General features: G+C 34.2%; 1 protein-coding gene across 1 annotated transcript in view; it reads right to left on the bottom strand.

Annotated features, from left to right (window-relative positions):
- LOC142225701 (cell adhesion molecule Dscam2-like) overlaps positions 1-20,397 on the bottom strand; it is a 288,289-nt gene that overhangs the window by 221,756 nt on the left and 46,136 nt on the right. Inside the window, 1 exon segment of the mRNA XM_075295544.1 lies at positions 14,836-15,096. Coding sequence (XP_075151659.1) covers positions 14,836-15,082 — 247 coding nt within the window. The 5' untranslated portion in view covers positions 15,083-15,096.

Here is a 20,397-nt window from a genome sequence, read left to right as displayed (position 1 = left end):
GGCACAAGTAGTTGTTATTGATGTAGGTCGGATGGTATTGCAATTGGGCTATATCGGTCCACTTTTACGTGTAGCCCCCATATAAACGGACTCCCAAATTTGGCTTGCGATTGCTCTAAGAGAAGAAGTATATGGTCTCTAACAACCATCCAAAAATTGGTCCACATCGGTCCACTTTTACGTATAGCCCCCATATAAACGGACCTCCCAAATTTGTCTTGCGATTGCTCTAAGAGAATCAAATTTCATCCGATCCGAGTGAAATTTGGAAAATTGGTCGAAAACGGTCAATAATTATATATAGGCCCCATATAAACCGATCCCCAGATTTGACCTCCGGAGCCCCTTGGAAGAGCAAAATTCATTTGATTCGGTTGAAATTTGGTACGTGATGTTAGTATATGATATTTAACAACCATGCCAAAAGTGGTCCATATCAGTCCATAATCATATATAGCCCCCATATAAACCGATCCCGAGATTTGGTTTTGGAGCCTCTTGGAGAAGCAAATTTCTTCCGAGTCAGTTGAAATTTGGTACATTGTGCTAGTATATGGCCGTTAACAACCATGCCATACTAGGTCCATATCGGTCTATAGTTATACACAGCCCTCAGATAAATCGATCCCCAATCACACAAAAATTGATCCATATCAAGTTCATAATTCTATATAGCCCCCATACAAGCGACCCCCATATTTCAATTCTGACTCTCTACGTACACTGAAAAAAAAGCATGCCCGGTTCCAAAGATTTTGTCTTTACTTTAAAAAAATTGGTATTGATTCCGAGCCAAAGAAGCGGAGAATACAATTAAGGATACTTTTAAGACACAATTCTCTTTTAAATTTGGGTTTTGTGTACTTGCTTCTAGGAAGCAAATTTTAATTTTTCGCTTCCTCAGCTTTTTTTCTTCATATGCTATCAAAGTCCTTTAAAAACGAATTAACGAAAACTTTATTTTCCACATTAAGACTCGACTTCCAGTAGAAATTATGCTATGTTTCAAGTAAAAAACTTCTTTAAAATAAAGTTTTGAAAAACATGTCCTATATTTGAACGATTTTTTGCTTTGTAGTCAAGATGCAAAAAGACAACAAATTTAAAGACAGTTTCATTAAATTTAAAGAATTTTTCTGAATTATTAAAGTCAAGTTGATCTTAGCCCAAACACTTTTTCTTTCATGTTATGATACCCATTTTTAATTAAAATCACTTAATTATAAGGACAACACGACTTCATTGAAAAGTTTTTCGACTTTTGGACAAGGAAAAAAACTTTATATTAGAGAAATGCGTCTTCTATGCTAAGCAAAATTTGCATTCGTATTTCAAAGACATGAAATCTTTGACCTCACGACAATATTTTTTTCAGTGTACCGTGCAAAAGTCCATGTCGATTATTTGTAGACTTACTTCTACATAACTTTTTTGTGTAATATATACCACGTATGGACTAACTCACAATTTAGAAAACGATGTTAAAAAGTTTTAAGATACCACAACCCAAGTAATTCGATTGTGGATGACAGTCTTTCGTAGAAGTTTTTTTTTATACCCTGCTCCACACTGTGGAACAGGGTATTATAAGTTAGTGCATATGTTTGCAACACCCAGAAGGAGACGAGATAGACACATGGTGTCTTTGGCAAAAATGCTCAGGGTGGGCTCCTGAGTCGATATAGCGATGTCCGTCTGTCCGTCTGTCCGTGAACACATTTTTGTAATCAAAGTCTAGGTCGCAGTTTTAGTCCAATCGACTTCAAACTTGGCACAAGTATGTGTTTTGGCTCAGAATAGATCCCTATTGATTTTGGAAGAAATCGGTTCAGATTTAGATATAGCTCCCATATATATATTTCGCCCGATATGGACTTATATGGCCCCAGAAGCCAGAGTTTTAACCTAATTTGCTTAAAATTTTGCACAAGAAGAACAATTAGTACTATAGTCAAGTGTGCCAAATTTTATTGAAATCGGTTCAGATTTAGATATAGCTCCCATATATATCTTTCGCCCGATATGGACTAATACGGTCCCAGAAGCCAGAGTTTTACCCCAATATGGTTGAAATTTTGCACAGGGAGTAGAATTATCATTGTAGCTAAGCGTGCCAAATTTGGTAGAAATCGGTTCAGATTTAGATATAGCTCCCATATATAGCTTTCGCCCGATTTACACTCATATGACCACAGAGGCCAATTTTTTGCTCCGATTTAGTTGAAATTTTGCACAGGGAGTAGAATTAGCATTGTTGCTATACGTGCCAAATTTGGTTGAAATCGGTTCAGATTTAGATATAGCTCCAATATATAGCTTTCGGCCGATTTATACTCATATGACCACAGAGGCCAATTTTTTGCTCCGATTTAGTTGAAATTTTGCACAGGGAGTAGAATTAGCATTGTAGCTATGCGTGCCATATTTGGTTGAAATCGGTTCAGATTTAGATATATCTCCCATATATAGCTTTCGGCCGATTTACACTCATATGAGCACAGAGGCCAATTTTTAACTCCGATTTAGTTGAAATTTTGCCCAGGGAGTAGAATTAGCATTGTTGCTATGCGTGCCAAATTTGGTTGAAATCGGTTCAGATTTAGATATAGCTTCCATATATATTTTTCGCCCGATATCGACTTATATGGCCCCAGAAGCCAGAGTTTTGGCCCAATTTGGTTGAAATTTTGCACTAGGAGTACAATTAGTAATATAGTCATGTGTGCCAAATTTGATTGAAATCGGTTCAGATTTAGATATAGCTCCCATATATATGTGTTTCTGATTTCGACAAAAATGGTCAAAATACCAACATTTTCCTTGTAAAATCGCCACTGCTTAGTCGAAAAGTTGTAAAAATGACTCTAATTTTCCTAAACTTCTAATACGAAGTTTCCTTAAAATTGCTTCAGATTTAAACGTTTCCCATATTTTTTTACTAACATTGTGTTGCACCCTTGTGCATTAGCCGACTTAAAGCACGAGTCTATAGTTTTTGTAGAAGTCTATCAAATTCTGTCCAGATCGAGTGATGCTTAAATGTATGTATTTGGGACAAACCTTTATATATAGCCCCCAACACATTTGACGGATGTGATATGGTATCGAAAATTTAGATCTACAAAGTGGTGCAGGGTATAATATAGTCGGCACCGCCCGACTTTAGAATTTCCTTACTTGTTTAATTCTGAATTCGGATCAACTTTAAGAAGTAAAGCAACGGCTGTGGAAATAGCGGACATCCGTCCTATGACATCGCTTCTGTGCCAATTTTTCATTACTTCCGGATCCAAAAAGCACATTTTCACTACTTTCTTGGCGACGCGTTTTTTGCTGGGATTCTATGGACATCAGCGTTCTCCCTAATCTTAATCTATCTTGAAGCATTGTACTTCTCAATTCATTTTTAATTCTTTTTAGTTTAGAGAAGGAACTTTTCCCACTGCAGTTAGTAACCATCATGCTTAAAAGGATTCTCATTGCGATTTCTACATTTAGAAATGTGTCGTCTATGTTGTTTTCTTTCAAGAGTTGATATATTTTTTTAATATAGAATTAGTTCCCTCATTTTCACTGTCCACAATTTCCAAGTATTATGTTAAATGCAAACATTCCATTTTTAACTCTTTCTCATTAACAACGTCATAATAAAATTCAGCAATCTGGTAGGACCTAGGTGCCACAGTGGCTCAGCGGTCGTTTCCTATCGAGGAAATTGTATCGGAATCTAAAATAAGATGGGCGTTAAATAGCTTTGGACCATTCAACTCCCCCGGACCTGATGGAATTACTCCGGCGGAGTTACAAGCAGTGACTGACAAAATTATCCCCTGGTTGTATATAAAGGATGTATCAACTTATCATATATCCCAGGAAAGTGGAGGGAAGGATTTCCGACCAATCAGCTTATCTTCATTCCTACTTAAGACTCTGGAGAGGATGATAGATATTTATCTTAGAACTAGCATCGATTCAACTTTGTTCTCGAAACGACAGCATGCATACTCGAAGGGCAGGTCTACTGAGATCGCATTACATGAACTAGTCAGCTTTGTTGAAAGCTCACTATCGGTCAAAGAATACACAATCGTGGCGTTTCTAGACATCGAAGGGGCGTTCAATAATGTACATCCGAGCTCGATATTAAATGGACTGACAACTCTGAATGTTGATCCATATATACTTAGGCTGTTAGACGAACTTCTAATGAAGAGACGTATTTCAGCCACACTAGGACAAGCAAACATCCAAAGGTATGTGAACAGAGGCACTCCCCAAGGAGGAGTTCAATCACCTCTTTTTTGGAATGTTGCTATAAATAACCTTCTGGTTACCCTAGAAAAGAAAGGATAAACGTGGTGGCATACGCAGATGATGTGGCTCAAGCAGTCAGGGGAAAATTCCCATCCACAGTCAGAGATATTATTCAGGTCACAGTTCACGGTCACAGTTCGGTCCTCAAAATAATGCCAGATGTGCCTAACGTAGTGGAGTGGAGACTCTAATTACCAACAATGAGGCGTGGTGCACACAGACCCGGGGAATAAAGAATATATAGATTTCTACACTGATGGCTCCAAATTGGATGGACAATTGGGTTTCGGAGTATATTCTAATGATCTGGAACTTCGAATAGCGAAAAGATTACCTAATCACTATAGTGTTTTTCAGGCTGAAATATTAGCAATAAGAGAGGTGGGGCATTGGCTGAGAAGAATTTTTCCAAAAAATGTGGGCATTAATATATACTCAGACAGTCAACCTGCAATAAAATACTTGGACTCTGTGTTCCTCAACTCGAAAACGGCCATCGACTGCCGCAAATCTCTCAATGAGATGGCTGAGCAGCACAATATTCACCTAATATGGGTGCCTGACCATAGGAACATACCGGGGAACTGCGAAGCGGATGAGTTGGCAAGGCTAGGGACTACCTTACATATTCCAGGGGAACTAGAATCTGTTGGTATGCCCCTGGATACCTGCAAGCTCATGCTGCGTGAGAAGGCTGTTATGATGGCCGATATTCGATGGGAGAATTGCAAGGGTTGTAACGACACCAAGCAAATATGGCCCCATTTAAACTTAAACCGCACACTAGATATGCTAGTGTTCTCGAGACGTCAGATATCACTCCTGATATCTGCTATAACGGGTCGCTGCCCGATAGGCGATTTTGCAAAAACTATAGGCGCGAAGTGTAATGACTATTGTATGAGCTGTCATGATGCGGAGGAAAAGGAATCAATTAAACACCTCTTGTATGAGTTTCCTAGAAGAAGTGCCCATATGTAATAGGTACTTTTAGTTAATGTGGTATCACAATGGACTGAATAGTCTAAGTGAGCCTGAATCTTAATCGGGCTGCCACTTTAACCTAATCTAACCTAACCTTGGGGGTCCTTATTTATCGCGGGGCCCTGGGCACATGCCCAGAGTGCCCTGTGGGAAAGACGGGCCTGACCCTATTGTCGATGAAATTTAACAGTCCTTTAAGTCTCTGCTATTTCCCTCTTGGATGCAGAAGTTCTTTGAAGAATACGAAGATATTCTTCTCATTCTATAATTCAGACTGGTGTAGAATACATTTAATTTGTTAAACTTTGGAGAAATAAAAAAAAAACATATGCGATTTTTCAGGTGTATGTATGATTTTCGATATGTTATATGTGGCTAAATTCTAGAAGAGGTTGATTCTTTTGCTGTTTTATAACTTTAATTATCATATTTGTTGGCGGAGGAGTTTTCGGCCATTTTCTTATTTTATCAATAAATGTTAAGATGAAACGGGGCTAGGCCATCGAAGATACGAAGGGATGACGTAGATTTTTATGGAGATATTTCAATTGCGGATTGTTTTGCGGACTTCTTTGAGTCCTTTTTGTGTGCGGCACGTCCGTCGACAAGGCATTTTTATAGTTCATTGAGTTTTGGTTACTTGCTTCGTAGATGGATGAACTCTTTTGTTACTCCGCTTTACAAGTGAGGTAGTCCTTTTGAGGTGGGGAATTAAAGAGGGAGGGAGGCAGGGAGTTGATGCTTCTACCAGTGTAGGCCCTAATGGTATCCCAGGGATTATTCTGAACTCTTGTTCTGGAGGTCTGTCTCTTCCGTCGACAAGGCATTTTAATATTTCATTGAGTTTTGGTTACTTCCCCCGTTGATGGAGGAACTCTTTTGTTACCCCGCTTGACAAGTCGGGTAGTCCTTTTGAGGTGAGGAATTAAAGAGCGATAGGAATATTGAGTGCTTTTCCGACAGTTTTTGAGATATTTGATCGCATTACGGATATTTGATCCCATACCGTTTCTTCTGTTTTGTATACTTGTCAGCATGGGATTCATAAAGCTTATCGACTATTACAAATTGATTGCAATTTACTTCGCATTTTATTCATCAGTTAGTCCTGGGTAAGCAGACAGATGTTGTTTATACTGATTTTAGCAAAGCATTCGACAAGGCTTATCATAGGTTTTTATTATATAGATAGGATAGAATTGGTTTCATCACCTTATTTATCGACTGGATTTCGTCGTATTTGGATTGTCGTAGGCAAACTATATTATTTGGGGGGTCATTCTCGAGAAGTTTCAGCGTCAGCGGGACATACGCAGAGTGTACGGAGAATTTGTAAAAGCGAAGGTCACAAATGGTGACTTTGAACTTGAAGAAGCTCCTCGAAACTGACGATCTCCCGAATTCTGTGATTACGCTATTGAAAGAAAATTGATGCCATCAACCCACCTTCAATCAATTGATGTTGCTCAAAAACTTCTAGCTTGGGTGCTTCTTTTTGAAAAAAAAACTACAAACTTCTGTTACAACCCAATATATTCTTTAATGGCATCCCTTTTTCAATCGTCTTGTGAGTCCTGTTGTCGCTATTGCAGCATCTACATGAGCACATGCTAAAAAAATATCGTTGCCGTATTAACATTTTATGGAAGTTGAAAATACAAGCACTTCAAACGGTCTCCCCTGTGCTTTTCGCCCTGCTTTTCTTGTTGCTGAAGGAAGAAGACGAAATTAAAAATAAATATTTCTTCTCTTTGGGATGGTGTGCGTGCTGACTGATATCAGAGCACGAAAGAATCATTGGAAGCCTTAAGTCCGTAACCAAGCACTTCGTTGTAGAATGGAAATCAGCAAATGTCCCATCACCACAAAGAGGTCCTTTCCTTGGGGACATGAAACAATGGTATCCATAATATGATGCTATCATTGCAATGTAATTGAAAGAAATTGAGGTAACTGCAATAGGAGAGTCATTTTTCGATTTTGCTTACGCCACCGGTGAACATGGGGAAAGCTTCTGTTTGTGGAATAATTTAAAATTCTACAAAGATAAAGTTCGAAGATTTTGACTTTAATCGAATCTAGGTTGATAGAAATTCCAACTTGGCGAAAATCGCTAATTGTGATTTTTATAGCACGAGTCAATTCCATGCAGGGACAAAACCACATAAATATTTGTTAGTTGAAATTAGTACTTCTGCTTGATACACTGAAGCGTTGAACACATGATCAGGTTTTTCGTATGTACACTGTTAGAAAAATATGTTTTTCATATGTTCCGATATAAACAAAATGTGTTTCGGACACAATTCTTAAACACAATACATTTAAGTGCAAACATGTAATGTTCCTAAAGTAACACTAAACATTTGGGACACATATGTTAGAATATATTATGTTTGGGGCATGAATGTTTCATAAAAATAATATGTGTGAATGTAAACATATATAAATTTACAAATTTCGAGTAAACATATATATGTTGTGATATTTTATTCAGAGAGCAACAGAGAGAGAGAGAGAGAGTATAGAGAAAGAAATAGATATGGAAACCGGGACGGTTGACGAAAGATATCAACATAACACAGCGAGAGAATCAAAAGAGTGCAATTTCTGTGAAACCGCTTGTATTTTGTTTCGGTAAACTGTTCTATGATAAGGCCAAAAAATTGATATGCTTAAGTCTAAATATTATTTAATTTGAATAATGGAATGAGTATTCAGAGTAAAAACTATAGACATTCGGAACCAAGAGAATAGACACTTGAAAAAAAAACAGCATGTTTTCGTCTTGAAAGCAGCATGTATGTGTGGTTATGTGTTTTGTTTTTCATTTTGGCATTATGGGCAAAATTTTTTTCTTGGTTCTTTAAGAGAAATCGGAATGTACGAGGAGTAAGTCAAATATTCAGGCAAAGGAAATAAAAAAAAAAACGGTGGAAAATATACAAAAATTACAAAGGAATCTTCAAAAAAAAAAAAATAAATAAATAACGAAAGGGCACTATTCTCTTTTTAGAGTTGGGGCAGTAAAATGAAAAAAGGAGGAAATAGTGAAAAATTAAACAGTAAAATGTATAAAAACAAAATTTAGTTCCTCTTTATTAATAAGTAGTCCAAGAGGAGTTGATGGACACCTTCCAATATAAAAACGGGCATTAAGTTCGAGTTTTGCAGCTAAAACAATTGAAAAAGTTTATTTTCTTTAAAATGAATTATTAAAGAAAAGTAGAGCGATAATGCAAACTTAATACCGGCCTTAAAGGTAAAAATTAAATTAAGTACAAAACACGATAATTTTTAAATGCGATTAAAATGGTTTTAAATGCTAGTAAAAAACTGTTCACGCCTAAATAAATTTATGTGTATATAATAAAAGTATTTATGTACACTCAAAAAAAAGTTTACTTGGATCCAAAGATCTTGCCCTTCCTTTAAGGAGTTTAGGTTAGGTTAGGTTAAAGTGGCAGCCCGATTAAGATTCAGGCTCACTTAGACTATTCAGTCCATTGTGATACCACATTAACTAAAAGTACCTATTACATATGGGCACTTCTAGTTTTAACCGTTGAACCTTCTCGATTATTTTCTTCTGTTGAACCAACCAGATTGTTCCAAAAACATTAGCAGACTGCTTAAGATAACGTTTTCCAGGTCCGCCAGTAATCTGAAGCTATATGCCCCTAAAATTTGCTTACGCCTTACACAAAATGCAGGACACTCACACAAGAGGTGTTTTATTGATTTCTTTTCCTCCGCATCATGACAGCTCATACAATAGTCATTATACTTCGCACCAATAGTTTTTGCAAAATCGCCTATCAGGCAGCGACCCGTTATAGCAGATATCAGGAGTGATATCTGGCGTCTCGAGGACACTAGCATATCTAGTGTGCGGTTTAAGTTTAAATGGGGCCATATTTGCTTGGTGTCGTTACAACCCTTACAATTCTCCCATCGAACATTTGCCATCATGACAGCCTTCTCACGCAGTAAGAGCTTGCAGGTAGCCAGAGGCACACCAACAGATTCTAGTTCCCCTGGAATATGTAAGGTAGATCCTAGCCTTGCTAGCTCATCTGCTTCGCAGTTCCCCGGTATGTTCCTGTGGCCAGGCACCCATATTAGGTGAATATTGTGCTGCTCAGCCATCTCATTGAGAGATTTGCGGCAGTCGATGGCCGTTTTCGAGTTGAGGAACACAGAGTCCAAGGATTTTATTGCCGGTTGACTGTCTGAGTATATATTAATGCCAATATTGTTTGGAGCATTACTTCTCAGCCAATTCACCACTTCTCTTATTGCTAATATTTCAGCCTGAAAAACACTACAGTGATCAGGTAATCTTTTCGCTATTCGAAGTTCCAGATCTTTAGAATATACTCCGAAACCCGTTGCTTTCCTCGCCCTTTCTTCAATATTAAGCTTAAAGTTCAGCTTCCTGTCCAAAATAACGCCAAGGTATTTTGCACACTCCCTAAAGGGGGTTAGGCCCATTTCCCCCTAAGGAAATGGGCCTAACCGTGGGAGTTTTGCGATCTTTGCAGTACATAACTAGTTCTGTCTTTGCAGGATTTACCCCAAGACCTTTATCTTTCGCCCATTTCTCAGTCATCCGGAGGGCTCTCTGTATAATATCTCTAACTGTTGATGGGAATTTTCCCCTGACTGCCAGCGCCACATTATCTGCGTATGCCACCACTTGTATCCTTTCTTTTTCTAAGGAAACCAGAAGGTCGTTTATAGCAGCATTCCAAAGAAGAGGTGATAGAACTCCTCCTTGAGGAGTGCCTCTGTTCACATACCTTTAAGGAGTTTGGTATTGATTCCGAGCCAACGATGCGTCTTCTTTAAAATAAAGACATTTTTTACGGACCTCCCTGGCTTTAAATCTAGGATCGATAAAATTAAAATTGGATACAGATCTCATTCATCGAATTTTTATTCTCTGTTTGCGATATATTAATAAAGGTATTCGTTTACAAACAAATTCCAGTATCAAAATCCAAATTATGCCAAGTACTTCAAAGTTAAAACTGTTTTCTTAATGCTAAAAAAACTTTAAACCAAAGATGCAAATCCTTAAAATTAAAGACGATTTCTTTAAATTAAAAATGTTTTTCTTTATTTTAAGGAATATTTGCCCTACTTCAAAGATTTACAAATTCAACAGAGGGACGCAAAATTTCAAGATGTGTGTCCTAAATTTAATGAAAAAAAATTTTGAAGCAAGGATTATAAACTTTCTTTTAATTAAAATGGCATTATTTTAAAGAATTTTGTCCTTAGCATTGCGTACATTTCGAGTCCTAAAATTTAAGTTGCATAATCTTCCACATTAGGTCTATATTTTTTTCAGTGTATGTTTATACTCGACTCCACATTCTCCTTTTGTTAGAGTTTTTGAATTCCTTCCAAAATTTCAAACTTTTATACCGAAAACAGTTTTTTTGTTACAAAATTGTTATTTTTGCAATAAAAAAATAATATTTTATCCAAAATCTCAGTCCATTTCGTTTATATCAAGCACTCTTTCTGACTGTAAACCTTTAATAACCCACATTGCGAAGTTTCATTATAAAAATTTAATATAGTATAAATATAAATGTGCAAATAAAAAAAAATGGTTCGGTCGGAGCAGGGATTGAACCCACGACCCTGTGCATGCAAGGCAGATATGCTAACCACTGCTCCACGTGGCTAACAAATGTATGTTTCTCTTAAATAATGTTATGTTTGCATGGGCTCGTGGGCGCTGCAAACTATGCTACATAAATTTAACTTGTAACGATAATTGTCTACTGGTGACTATAACAGTTACGTAGCCCAGTGGATAGTGTGTTGGTAACAAAAAATTATATTTCATTTTTCATTTTGGTTTGTATTTATTGTTAGTTTTCCATTTAAAAAACAAGTGAGTAAAGTCTAAAGTCGGGCGGGGACGACTCTTTTATACCCTTCACCCCTATGTAGGCCAAAATTTGTGTTACCATCTCAACTACTTCACATTTGAAGCTATATAAAGGAGACAATTTTTTTACTTCTACAAAATCTCTAGAATTAAAATTTAAATCGGCTAACGCTATCCAGTTAATTGGAGGAAACTTCCATTGAAAATGGGTCTAAAATGTGTAACAGTCTACCATATTTCCCCAACTCTGGTGTACGTATATATGGGAGCTATATATAATCTGAACCGATTTTGACTAAATTTGGCATGTATAGTTAGAATAATAATTCTGCTATCTATGCGAAATTTTACGTAAATGGAAGTATAACTTTAGCCCCCTGGTCATATGAGTGCAAATCGGACGGAAGATATATATGGGAGCCATATCTAAATCTGAACCGATTTCAACCAAATTTGGCACAATTACCGATACTACTAAACGTACTCCTTGTGCGAAATTTGAAGCAAATCACGGCAAAACCCTGGATTTTGAGGCCATATAAGTTCAAATCGGACGAAAGCTATATATGGGAGCTATATCTAAATTTGAACCGATTTTGACTATATTTGGCACATACAATAGTATCGTTAAAAGTACCGCTTGTGCAAAATTTGAAGTAAGTCAGGGCAAAATTCTGGCTTTTGGGACCATATAAGTCCAAATCGGGCGAAAGATATATATGTGAGCTATATCTAAATCTGAACCAATTTTAACAAAATTTGACACACTTAACGATACTATTAAATGTACCCCTTGTGCAAAATTTGAAGCCAATCACGGCAAAACTCTGGCTTTTGTGGCCATATAATTTCAAATCGGACGAAAGCTATATATGGGAGCTATATCTAAATTTGAACCGATTTCAATCAAATTTACCAAGCATTGGTAGAATTTCAATTCTACCCTCTGTGCAAAATTTCACGAAGATCGGTAGTAAACTTTGGCCTCTGTGGTCATATGAGTCTAAATCGGACGAAAGATATATATGGGAGCTATATCTAAATCTGAACCGATTTGGCTGATATTTTGCAAGATTTTCGAGATTCATAAAATATTTGGATGTACGGTATTTCAAGCAAATCGGTTGATAAACACGCTAACTATGACCAAATCGGGGATAAATATATATGGCAGCTATATCTAAATCTGAACCGATTTTTTCCAAAACAAATAGAGATTGTCTCTGTCCCAAGAAACGGCCCTATGCCAAATTTGAGGACGATCGGACTTAAATTGCGAGCTGTACTTTGTGCACACAATAACATATACAGACAGACGGACGGACAGACAGACCGACGGACATCGCTAAATCGACTCAAAATTTAATTCTAAGCCGATCGGTATACTAAAAGATAGGTCTATGACCACTATTTCTTGGCGTTACATACAAATGCACAAACTTATTATACCCTGTACCACAGTAGTGGTGAAGGGTATAAAATTCAATTGTGAAAAAGTAACGTTATTTTTGCAAAAGTTTGTTATATTTTTTACAAACAGAACAAAAATTAGTTAGCAAAATTTTATTTTTTGAATTGAAATGTAACAATAGATATTAAACAAAATCAAAGAGGGACATAAAATTCAAAGATATAATTTTTTACAAGTCCTCAACATACCACCAACATGGACAAAAATAACAAAAATTTCCAATTTTGATCCTAGATTTAAAGCCAGATTGGTCGCTAAAAAAATCTTTTTATTTTAAAGAAGTCGCATCTTTGGCTCGGAATCAATACCAAAGTCCTTATGGAAAAATCTAAATTTTTGGATCGAAGTACATTTTTGTTTTGAGTGTGGCATTTAGTGTCCGCTTCTTGACTAAATGATCTATTTGCTATTACATGCCGTGGATTAAATAGAAGCAAAGTTTTTTTTTTTACTTTGTCGATTTGGTGTAATTCTTTTTTAAAAATGAAGAAATAAAAGTAATTTCATGTAAACCTCATTTATTATACCGTACCGATTTCCAAAAAAACAAAAAACCCACAAAAATCCTTAAATTTATGGAAATTCCCCAACAAATCCTCAACTCAAAAAGTTCATCCCCATCCACGAAATAATACCCTCGATTTGGGGAAAAATCTCCAATACCCGCAACACTGGTAGTTAATATTTCAAAAGTGGATAAACTATCCTGTACTAAAAAAGCACGTCTTTCAATAGATAATTTTATTTAATGAGGTATCAAAAAGGATTGAATTGCCAAAGTGAGCCTAAAATAAAACATAATCTTGTGTATCCCAAAATTCATGTAAATGCTTCCCAAAAAAAATATTGTCGTAAGCAGAAAGAAATTTGATTTTCAAATCAAATCTTCACCCAGAGAAGGAATATGATCACCTCAAACATGTTTTAAAAGCAAAAGCAAGGTTATATTTGACGACAAAATAACATTTTAGTGACAAACATGTTACATGGTCACCATACAAAAATAACATTTTGCTCTTGAAACATGTTTGCGGTGATCCTATTCCTTCTCAGCGTGTTTCCATTGCACTGACGTCAATTTGATTCAATAATGAATTCATCTTTAAATTTAATGATTTTTGTATCTGGTTTATAAAGCTAAAATTCGTATGCCGATATTCATAATAATTTGTATGGTAATAGTAAGGTTATGGTAATAGTAAGGAAAAATTGAGGTCGAATTTGTTGATATTACATATTAAAAAAAACGAAAAAACACCGTAAAAATTAAGATTTGTTCCCCAGTATCTCAAGTACACAATTAAATTTAGCTGTATTCTTAGTGTAATTCCACACTTCTTCGACTTCAAATCAAATACACAAATAATTAGATTAAAAGCAAAATATTTGAAACTGGGTAAGGTTTTTTCATGTAGTTAGTAAAAGCGTATCAGTATTTGGGTTGTTGTTGTACAGCCCACGAGCTAGAGCAAATAATACTCATCTCACAAAACGTTTGCGGGTTGCCATCTGAAGTAATGGCGGAATGGGTACTGCAAACTTTGTTCAACACCCGCTGTTTACAAACCCTCACATGTCTCAAGCATTCTTCATATCGTCATACATATCAGCATTTCCTATGGTCCATGGATGGTGTGGGGGGATTGGTGCCGGTCGTATCCTTTGCAAATTTTCCATTTAGGATTTGCATCATCATTAATTTTGCTTGCAGATCATCGTGATAAGGAGCAACTTTTTATTCGTCCCTTTTTCTTTCAGATGCCACTGAAAGGAAGTCTAAGCAAACACTCGCTGTGTATATGGATGATGCATTTAGACATCCATCCATTCATGACGATGTCACAAAGATTATGGGGTGGAATGAAGCCTATGCCACATTGCAAAACGATGATTATCAGCTAAAAATCACGTTAAATTGTTTAATGCATAAGCAATTAAGTCGTCAGATGCATATCAAAGGGTTAGCATCGAGAAACAAAAGAGCTTTCCTTGTAGACTGACACTTTGAGTGCTCGTCAAGATTGCCAACCACCACACGCCACAGGACGGAGGGCAATGAGAGCAAATGGAAATAATCGCTTTTCGTTTTACAAAAATTATAAAATGTCTCTGTTTAATTTGAGATATGGTAGCTCACTCAATTGCCAATCATACTCACCAGCCAGACCTAGGAGAATTACAATGCCAATGCAGAGAAAACATCCGGGCATTATGTGGTTATGGATGGCTGCAAATCTGTATCTCTCCATTCTTTGTCTCTTAATGGATTTCCTTTCCAGTGATTGGTCCACCTGATCCTTATTTTTCTGATGCACATTTTTCTTTATGATTGTCCACATGCTTTGTCCGTGCATTTCCATTTCCATATGCGTGTATCTGAATTTGTCAAACCCACATTTTTTCATTTAAAATGTGAATGCTGAAAAGAAAAATAAAGTGGATTGTTATAAGGCTTTTGAATTAAATGTGAAAGAATTTTTAACTAATTATGTCGGAAATTTTTCTAGGAACCTTATTTAAGAGAAAACAACACTTAAAGAAGCAATAATTGTATCACTTAAGATTGGTGTTTGTTGACTTACGTTCCCAGCAAAAAAAAAAAATGGAAATTCTTCTAAAGGCACAACTTTAAAAGCACTTTCAAATATGTCTTCCCAAAGACGTTATTTTTTATCCACACTGGAGGAGGTTCTTTTAATTCCGTTCGTCCACAGAAAAAAATATCACCAAAATATTTCCAATTAAAAAGTTTATTGAAGTTGAAATTTTTTTCAATTAATAAATTAATTGATACAATTAACTTTTTAATCATGATAGAAACATTAAGTTAATTAAGTCAATGATTCAAAATTTTTAATTAAAAAATTAATTGATACAATTAACTTTTTAATCAAATTCGGAAGACTAATTCAGTTAAAAAAAGTGGTGATTTTTTTTTTTAATTTTTAATTAAAAATGTATTTCAAACAATCATTTGTTAATCCAAATAAAAACTCTAAGCCAATTCAGAAAATAATTAAAAATGTTTATCTTTTTTAATTAATAAATTAATTGAATTTTGCAATCAACATCAATTAATTTTTTCATTGAATCAATTAAAAAATTAATTGAAATTTGCTGAGAAAAATCAATTAATTTTTTAATCAGGAATTTTTTCTATGCCCAATTAAAATTGTGGTTGATACTATCATTTTCGTGATTTAAGACATTTCAATTAAAAAATTAATTGGATCAATTAATTTGGTGATTGAACCAGAAAAAAATTTTTTTGTGTGTCCGTCCGTCTGTCCATTTAATTGTTGTTCACAGGATCCCAGTCGCAATTATTAACCGATTTTCATGAAATTTGGTAGAAGATGTTTGTTAGTCGCAAGGACACATGCTATTGAATTTTATCCTATTGCGATAAATGGGGTCAAATGGCTACAAAGTAATCTAATTTACCGCCTTTTAACTGTGAAAAATTTCGTCGAAATCGGTTCAGCTTTAGCTATAGCTCCCATATACGAGTATATGTATCGCCCGATTTTCACAAATTTGGCAATAAAACCCTTATTTATCAACCGATCGTACTCAAAGTTGGCTTACTCTGATCTTCTATAGTACTGACTACACTGGTAGAAAAGGTTTCGTTAATACGATGAATTCCTACGTTGTATTAACGAAATTCTTCATTAAAAGTCAGCCAACGTAGCATTTCATTATAACAACGTAACTTTACGTTATTCCCTTTATGGAATACATTTCGGTATTAACGAATAATTACGTTGCTACAAAGTAGCCTTTTCGTTGTATTAACGAAAATTATTCGTTGTATGAATGAAACGTATTCATTGAATAGATGCAGCTTATACGTTGTATTCATTGTCTGAATGAAAGACGAACGTTGTATTAATGAACACAAACGTTATATTAACCCATTAATGTATTTGAATGTAGTCATTGGTAGTATATTATTTTTTGTTAAGATCTTAGAAATATAATTTATATACAGTAGGAAATAATACAATTTCTCCAATTTCTTTGGCACTAAAGTTAATTCCGGTAATTGTTACACGTTTTCATCTGAAAGTTCACTTCCCAAAATTTACAACAAATTTCTTGCAAATATAAAAAAATTAACTCACCCACGATCTATGTTTATAATTCACAACGAAACTCTAATGAGCCTGTCTTCTCTTCAGCGAAAAGAACGTAAATGTTGTATAATACAAACGATCAAATGAAGGTTTGCCCATCAGACAATTTTTCAGTTGAACTTTTTACCGTTGCAAGATGCACACGGAAAATGTGCTTATTGTCATGTATACATGTGTATGTAAATATTACAAAGACGCCACAGACATATTAGAGAGAGAGAGTACGGAGAGACGTATCAGAGAGAGTATAGAAAGACAGAAATACTCAAAGTCCCATTCGTACTATTAACGAACATATTTCGTTAATATGACGAAAGATACCAATTTTTAATTTAGTTTTTAACGATACTTATCGTTATATTAACGATCACATTCGTTTTATAAATGAAATTTTCAATTCCAGTTTGGAAGTATATAAAAGGACTGTGTTTTAAAAGCTACAACTTTCCAGAAATTTCATTCTATGTGCAAATGACTATAATACTCGTGATTCCATCTTTGCAAAAATTTTTACTCTAAAAAATTTAAAGTTTGTATTCGTAATATTAACGAAACGTACTTCATTAATGTAACGAAAAACAAAAACACAAAATTGTCTTTTTACGATTGATTTCATTGTATTAACGATCACTTTCGTTCTTATAACGAAAAATTTCGTTATATTAACGCAAAATAATCAACGAAGCCCGTTTGAAGAATTTTTCTACCAGTGTATATGTGTATATCACAAAGTAACCTTCTGAGCGATTAACCAAACCTGCAAAGTATTATTCGCATCGGTTCAGATTTAGCTCTCAGATTTAGATTTAACTCCCATATATATACATGGATCAATTTTCCCAAATTTTGTTATAATACGTTTATTTATTAACCAATTTTACTAAAATGTTCAAATTTTGATTGTAACTAGACTTACATATAGCTCTTATATAAACATATATCCCAAGATTAACAAATTTGGATTTATTACCCACACTAATTGAGTGATTTCCTCTTTTTTAATAATGGACTCAATATTAGTGACATACAAACTCTGTAGGTGTAGAATCAACTATAGCTTCTAATATCAGCCATTTCTCTTCAGATTGTGTTAAAACTCCCATAAACATGTACTCCTAAATGTGTTTAAATATATAAATGCGGTTTATCTCCCAAAACTTATACCATCGATACCCCACAAACAATGTTTACAAATTCAGTAGGGGTGGTTTAGGGTATGATATAGTCGGTTACGACAGACTTTCTACTTTACTCACTTGTTAATGGACAATTTTAACGTTTTTTGTTTCAAATTGATTTTAAAAAGTAAGAATTAATAGAATGGTACAAATTATTTAAGTTTTGTCAAAAAAATGCTAAATGCATTCTGGAAAAACTGCGAATTTTTAAAAATATTTGATGTCAAATGTTTCAGACAAGCTTTAGAATGCATTAAAAACTATAAGATTTATTTATTTAGAAAAATATAACAAATTTTTTAATTCAAATCCATAACACTGTAAGTAGATTTCAACCAGCGTTGCCAATTTAGTTTTTTTCCCGCTAGATTTGGCTTCATGGAAGAAGGAAGAATTAATGAAATAGTCTTTAAATGTGAGGAGTTTTTGCATTTTAACCACAAACCAAAATAGCGTTCAAAAATAGAAGATGTTTTTCAACACTTTATTTTAAAAACGTATATATACAATAATTTCTACTTGAAGTCGAGTCTGAATTTGGAAATATAAGTTGGCGTTAGCACGTTTTTAAAGCACTTTGATAGCTCATGAAGAAAAGGAAAATGTTTTTACTGGGAAATGTAAACTATAGGTATTTTCTACAATTTAAATAAAAGTAATGTATTTCGAATTTTTCACAATTTCAAATCCAAACTAAAATTTTATTTAAAAAAATGACAAATCATTTTTTTTATCAAATCCAAAGCATGCATAGATCATTTAATACACAGAAAAAAGTGTCTCGTAAATTTAAGAAGATTTTTACAATAATTTATTACAAGAATTTTCCAGAATTTTAGTTCACTTTTCGTATCTTTAACGAAAATTAACTACTCGGAAGGAAATTTTACAAATTTTAAGTAGCAATCGTTTAGTTCATAGCCTACAAAATACGATGGAAATTTCCTTAAAAATTTTCTTAACTGGTAGATAAAAATTCTTTCGTCATACTATAAAACTACTTATGAAATGTAAAATACTTTCTAAATAATAAGTGTAATTTACTATAAAGAGTTTTTGTATGAGAAAATATTTTTTTACGAAAATTTAACTTGAAAGCGGATAGCAATTTCTTACTGGCAATTCCTATAGTTAATAATATTTGGTACAACATTTCTCAATGAAATATTTTTAGTTCACATGTAATTAATGTATAGACATTTTCGTTAAAAATGGGTAGATATCATTTCATGAAGTTTTTGCTAATTTTAAGTTAAACGTTTCATCGTTCTTATACTGATATGCATTTAAGAGTATTGTTTTTAGAGTAAATTGTGGACAGATGCGATGAACTAATGCATAGTACAGAGATCTTTCTCGTCAAAGTGGAATATGTTTAATGTAAAATGATGTTACTTGAAATTTTTTGAGAGTGAGAGCATGCAATGCAATAATGAGAAATGGTAGCAAGTGATGGGGATGTTGTGTATATCTGACCGTGTGGTTGTTTTTATTTTTGTTCTTTCAGTGGTTTGTGTGTGCGTGTGTGTGTGTTTATTATTCGCGAATGGTTTATTTGTCTGGATGATGTGTTGTTTTCAATGAAGGCACATGTGTTTTTGTTGTTGTAGAAATGTTTTGGTTTTGCTTGGTTTTGTTTGGCATGCTTCAGTTGTATAGTTGGCATTGGCGTGGGCTGTTGCACCTTTTTAGCAAGTACAGTATGTCAAGAAAGTGTTTTGACAATAGGATAAAACTTATGTTTTGTTCCAAAATTAAATATAATTTAATTTTAAAAAATATTTTATTATGTATTTTGCAAAGTATACATATTTTATTTTTCTCAAAACGAATTAACAACTCGATTTTTACTTCAATTATTTCTGGAATTTGAAATATTTGGCAATGTCTAAAGACTTTCTTGACATACTGTATGTAACAAGGGAATATAAAGGTATGGAATATTTTGGTTTTTTGAGACATATATTGGTGTTTGTTTATTATAACTTTTAAATGAAAGTTATTAATATTTTAGCGATGAGGTGTACAATGGCGAAGTGATGATCGGTAGCTTAGAAAAAAGTTATTAAGAATGTTCAATATTTAGGAAAAAATGCTGAAATGGAAAGTATATTGAAATTGTTTTATCTAATTTAATTTTTATAATTCAATGTAAAAAATAAATATTCAATTTCAGAGTAACTCCAGATGAATTTGGAAAATTGTTTGTTACACCTCAGCGTATAGTTTAATCATAAATAGGTAAGTGTTCTTTTTTCAATGTCGTTTTCTTTTAAAAAATAATATTCTTTATGTATATTATTATTTGCTAATTATTATTGTTTAACCAGTTTCATGTTTGTCTTTGTTGTAAAAAAATATTTAATTTAAGAGCAACCCCAGATGGATTCGGGCAAATTTTTA

Source organism: Haematobia irritans, chromosome 2 (assembly GCF_050003625.1).
Source record: "Haematobia irritans isolate KBUSLIRL chromosome 2, ASM5000362v1, whole genome shotgun sequence".
Lineage (NCBI taxonomy): Eukaryota > Metazoa > Arthropoda > Insecta > Diptera > Muscidae > Haematobia > Haematobia irritans.
Note: the sequence above shows the minus strand (reverse complement) of the source record. Positions and strands in the feature narration are given on the sequence as shown.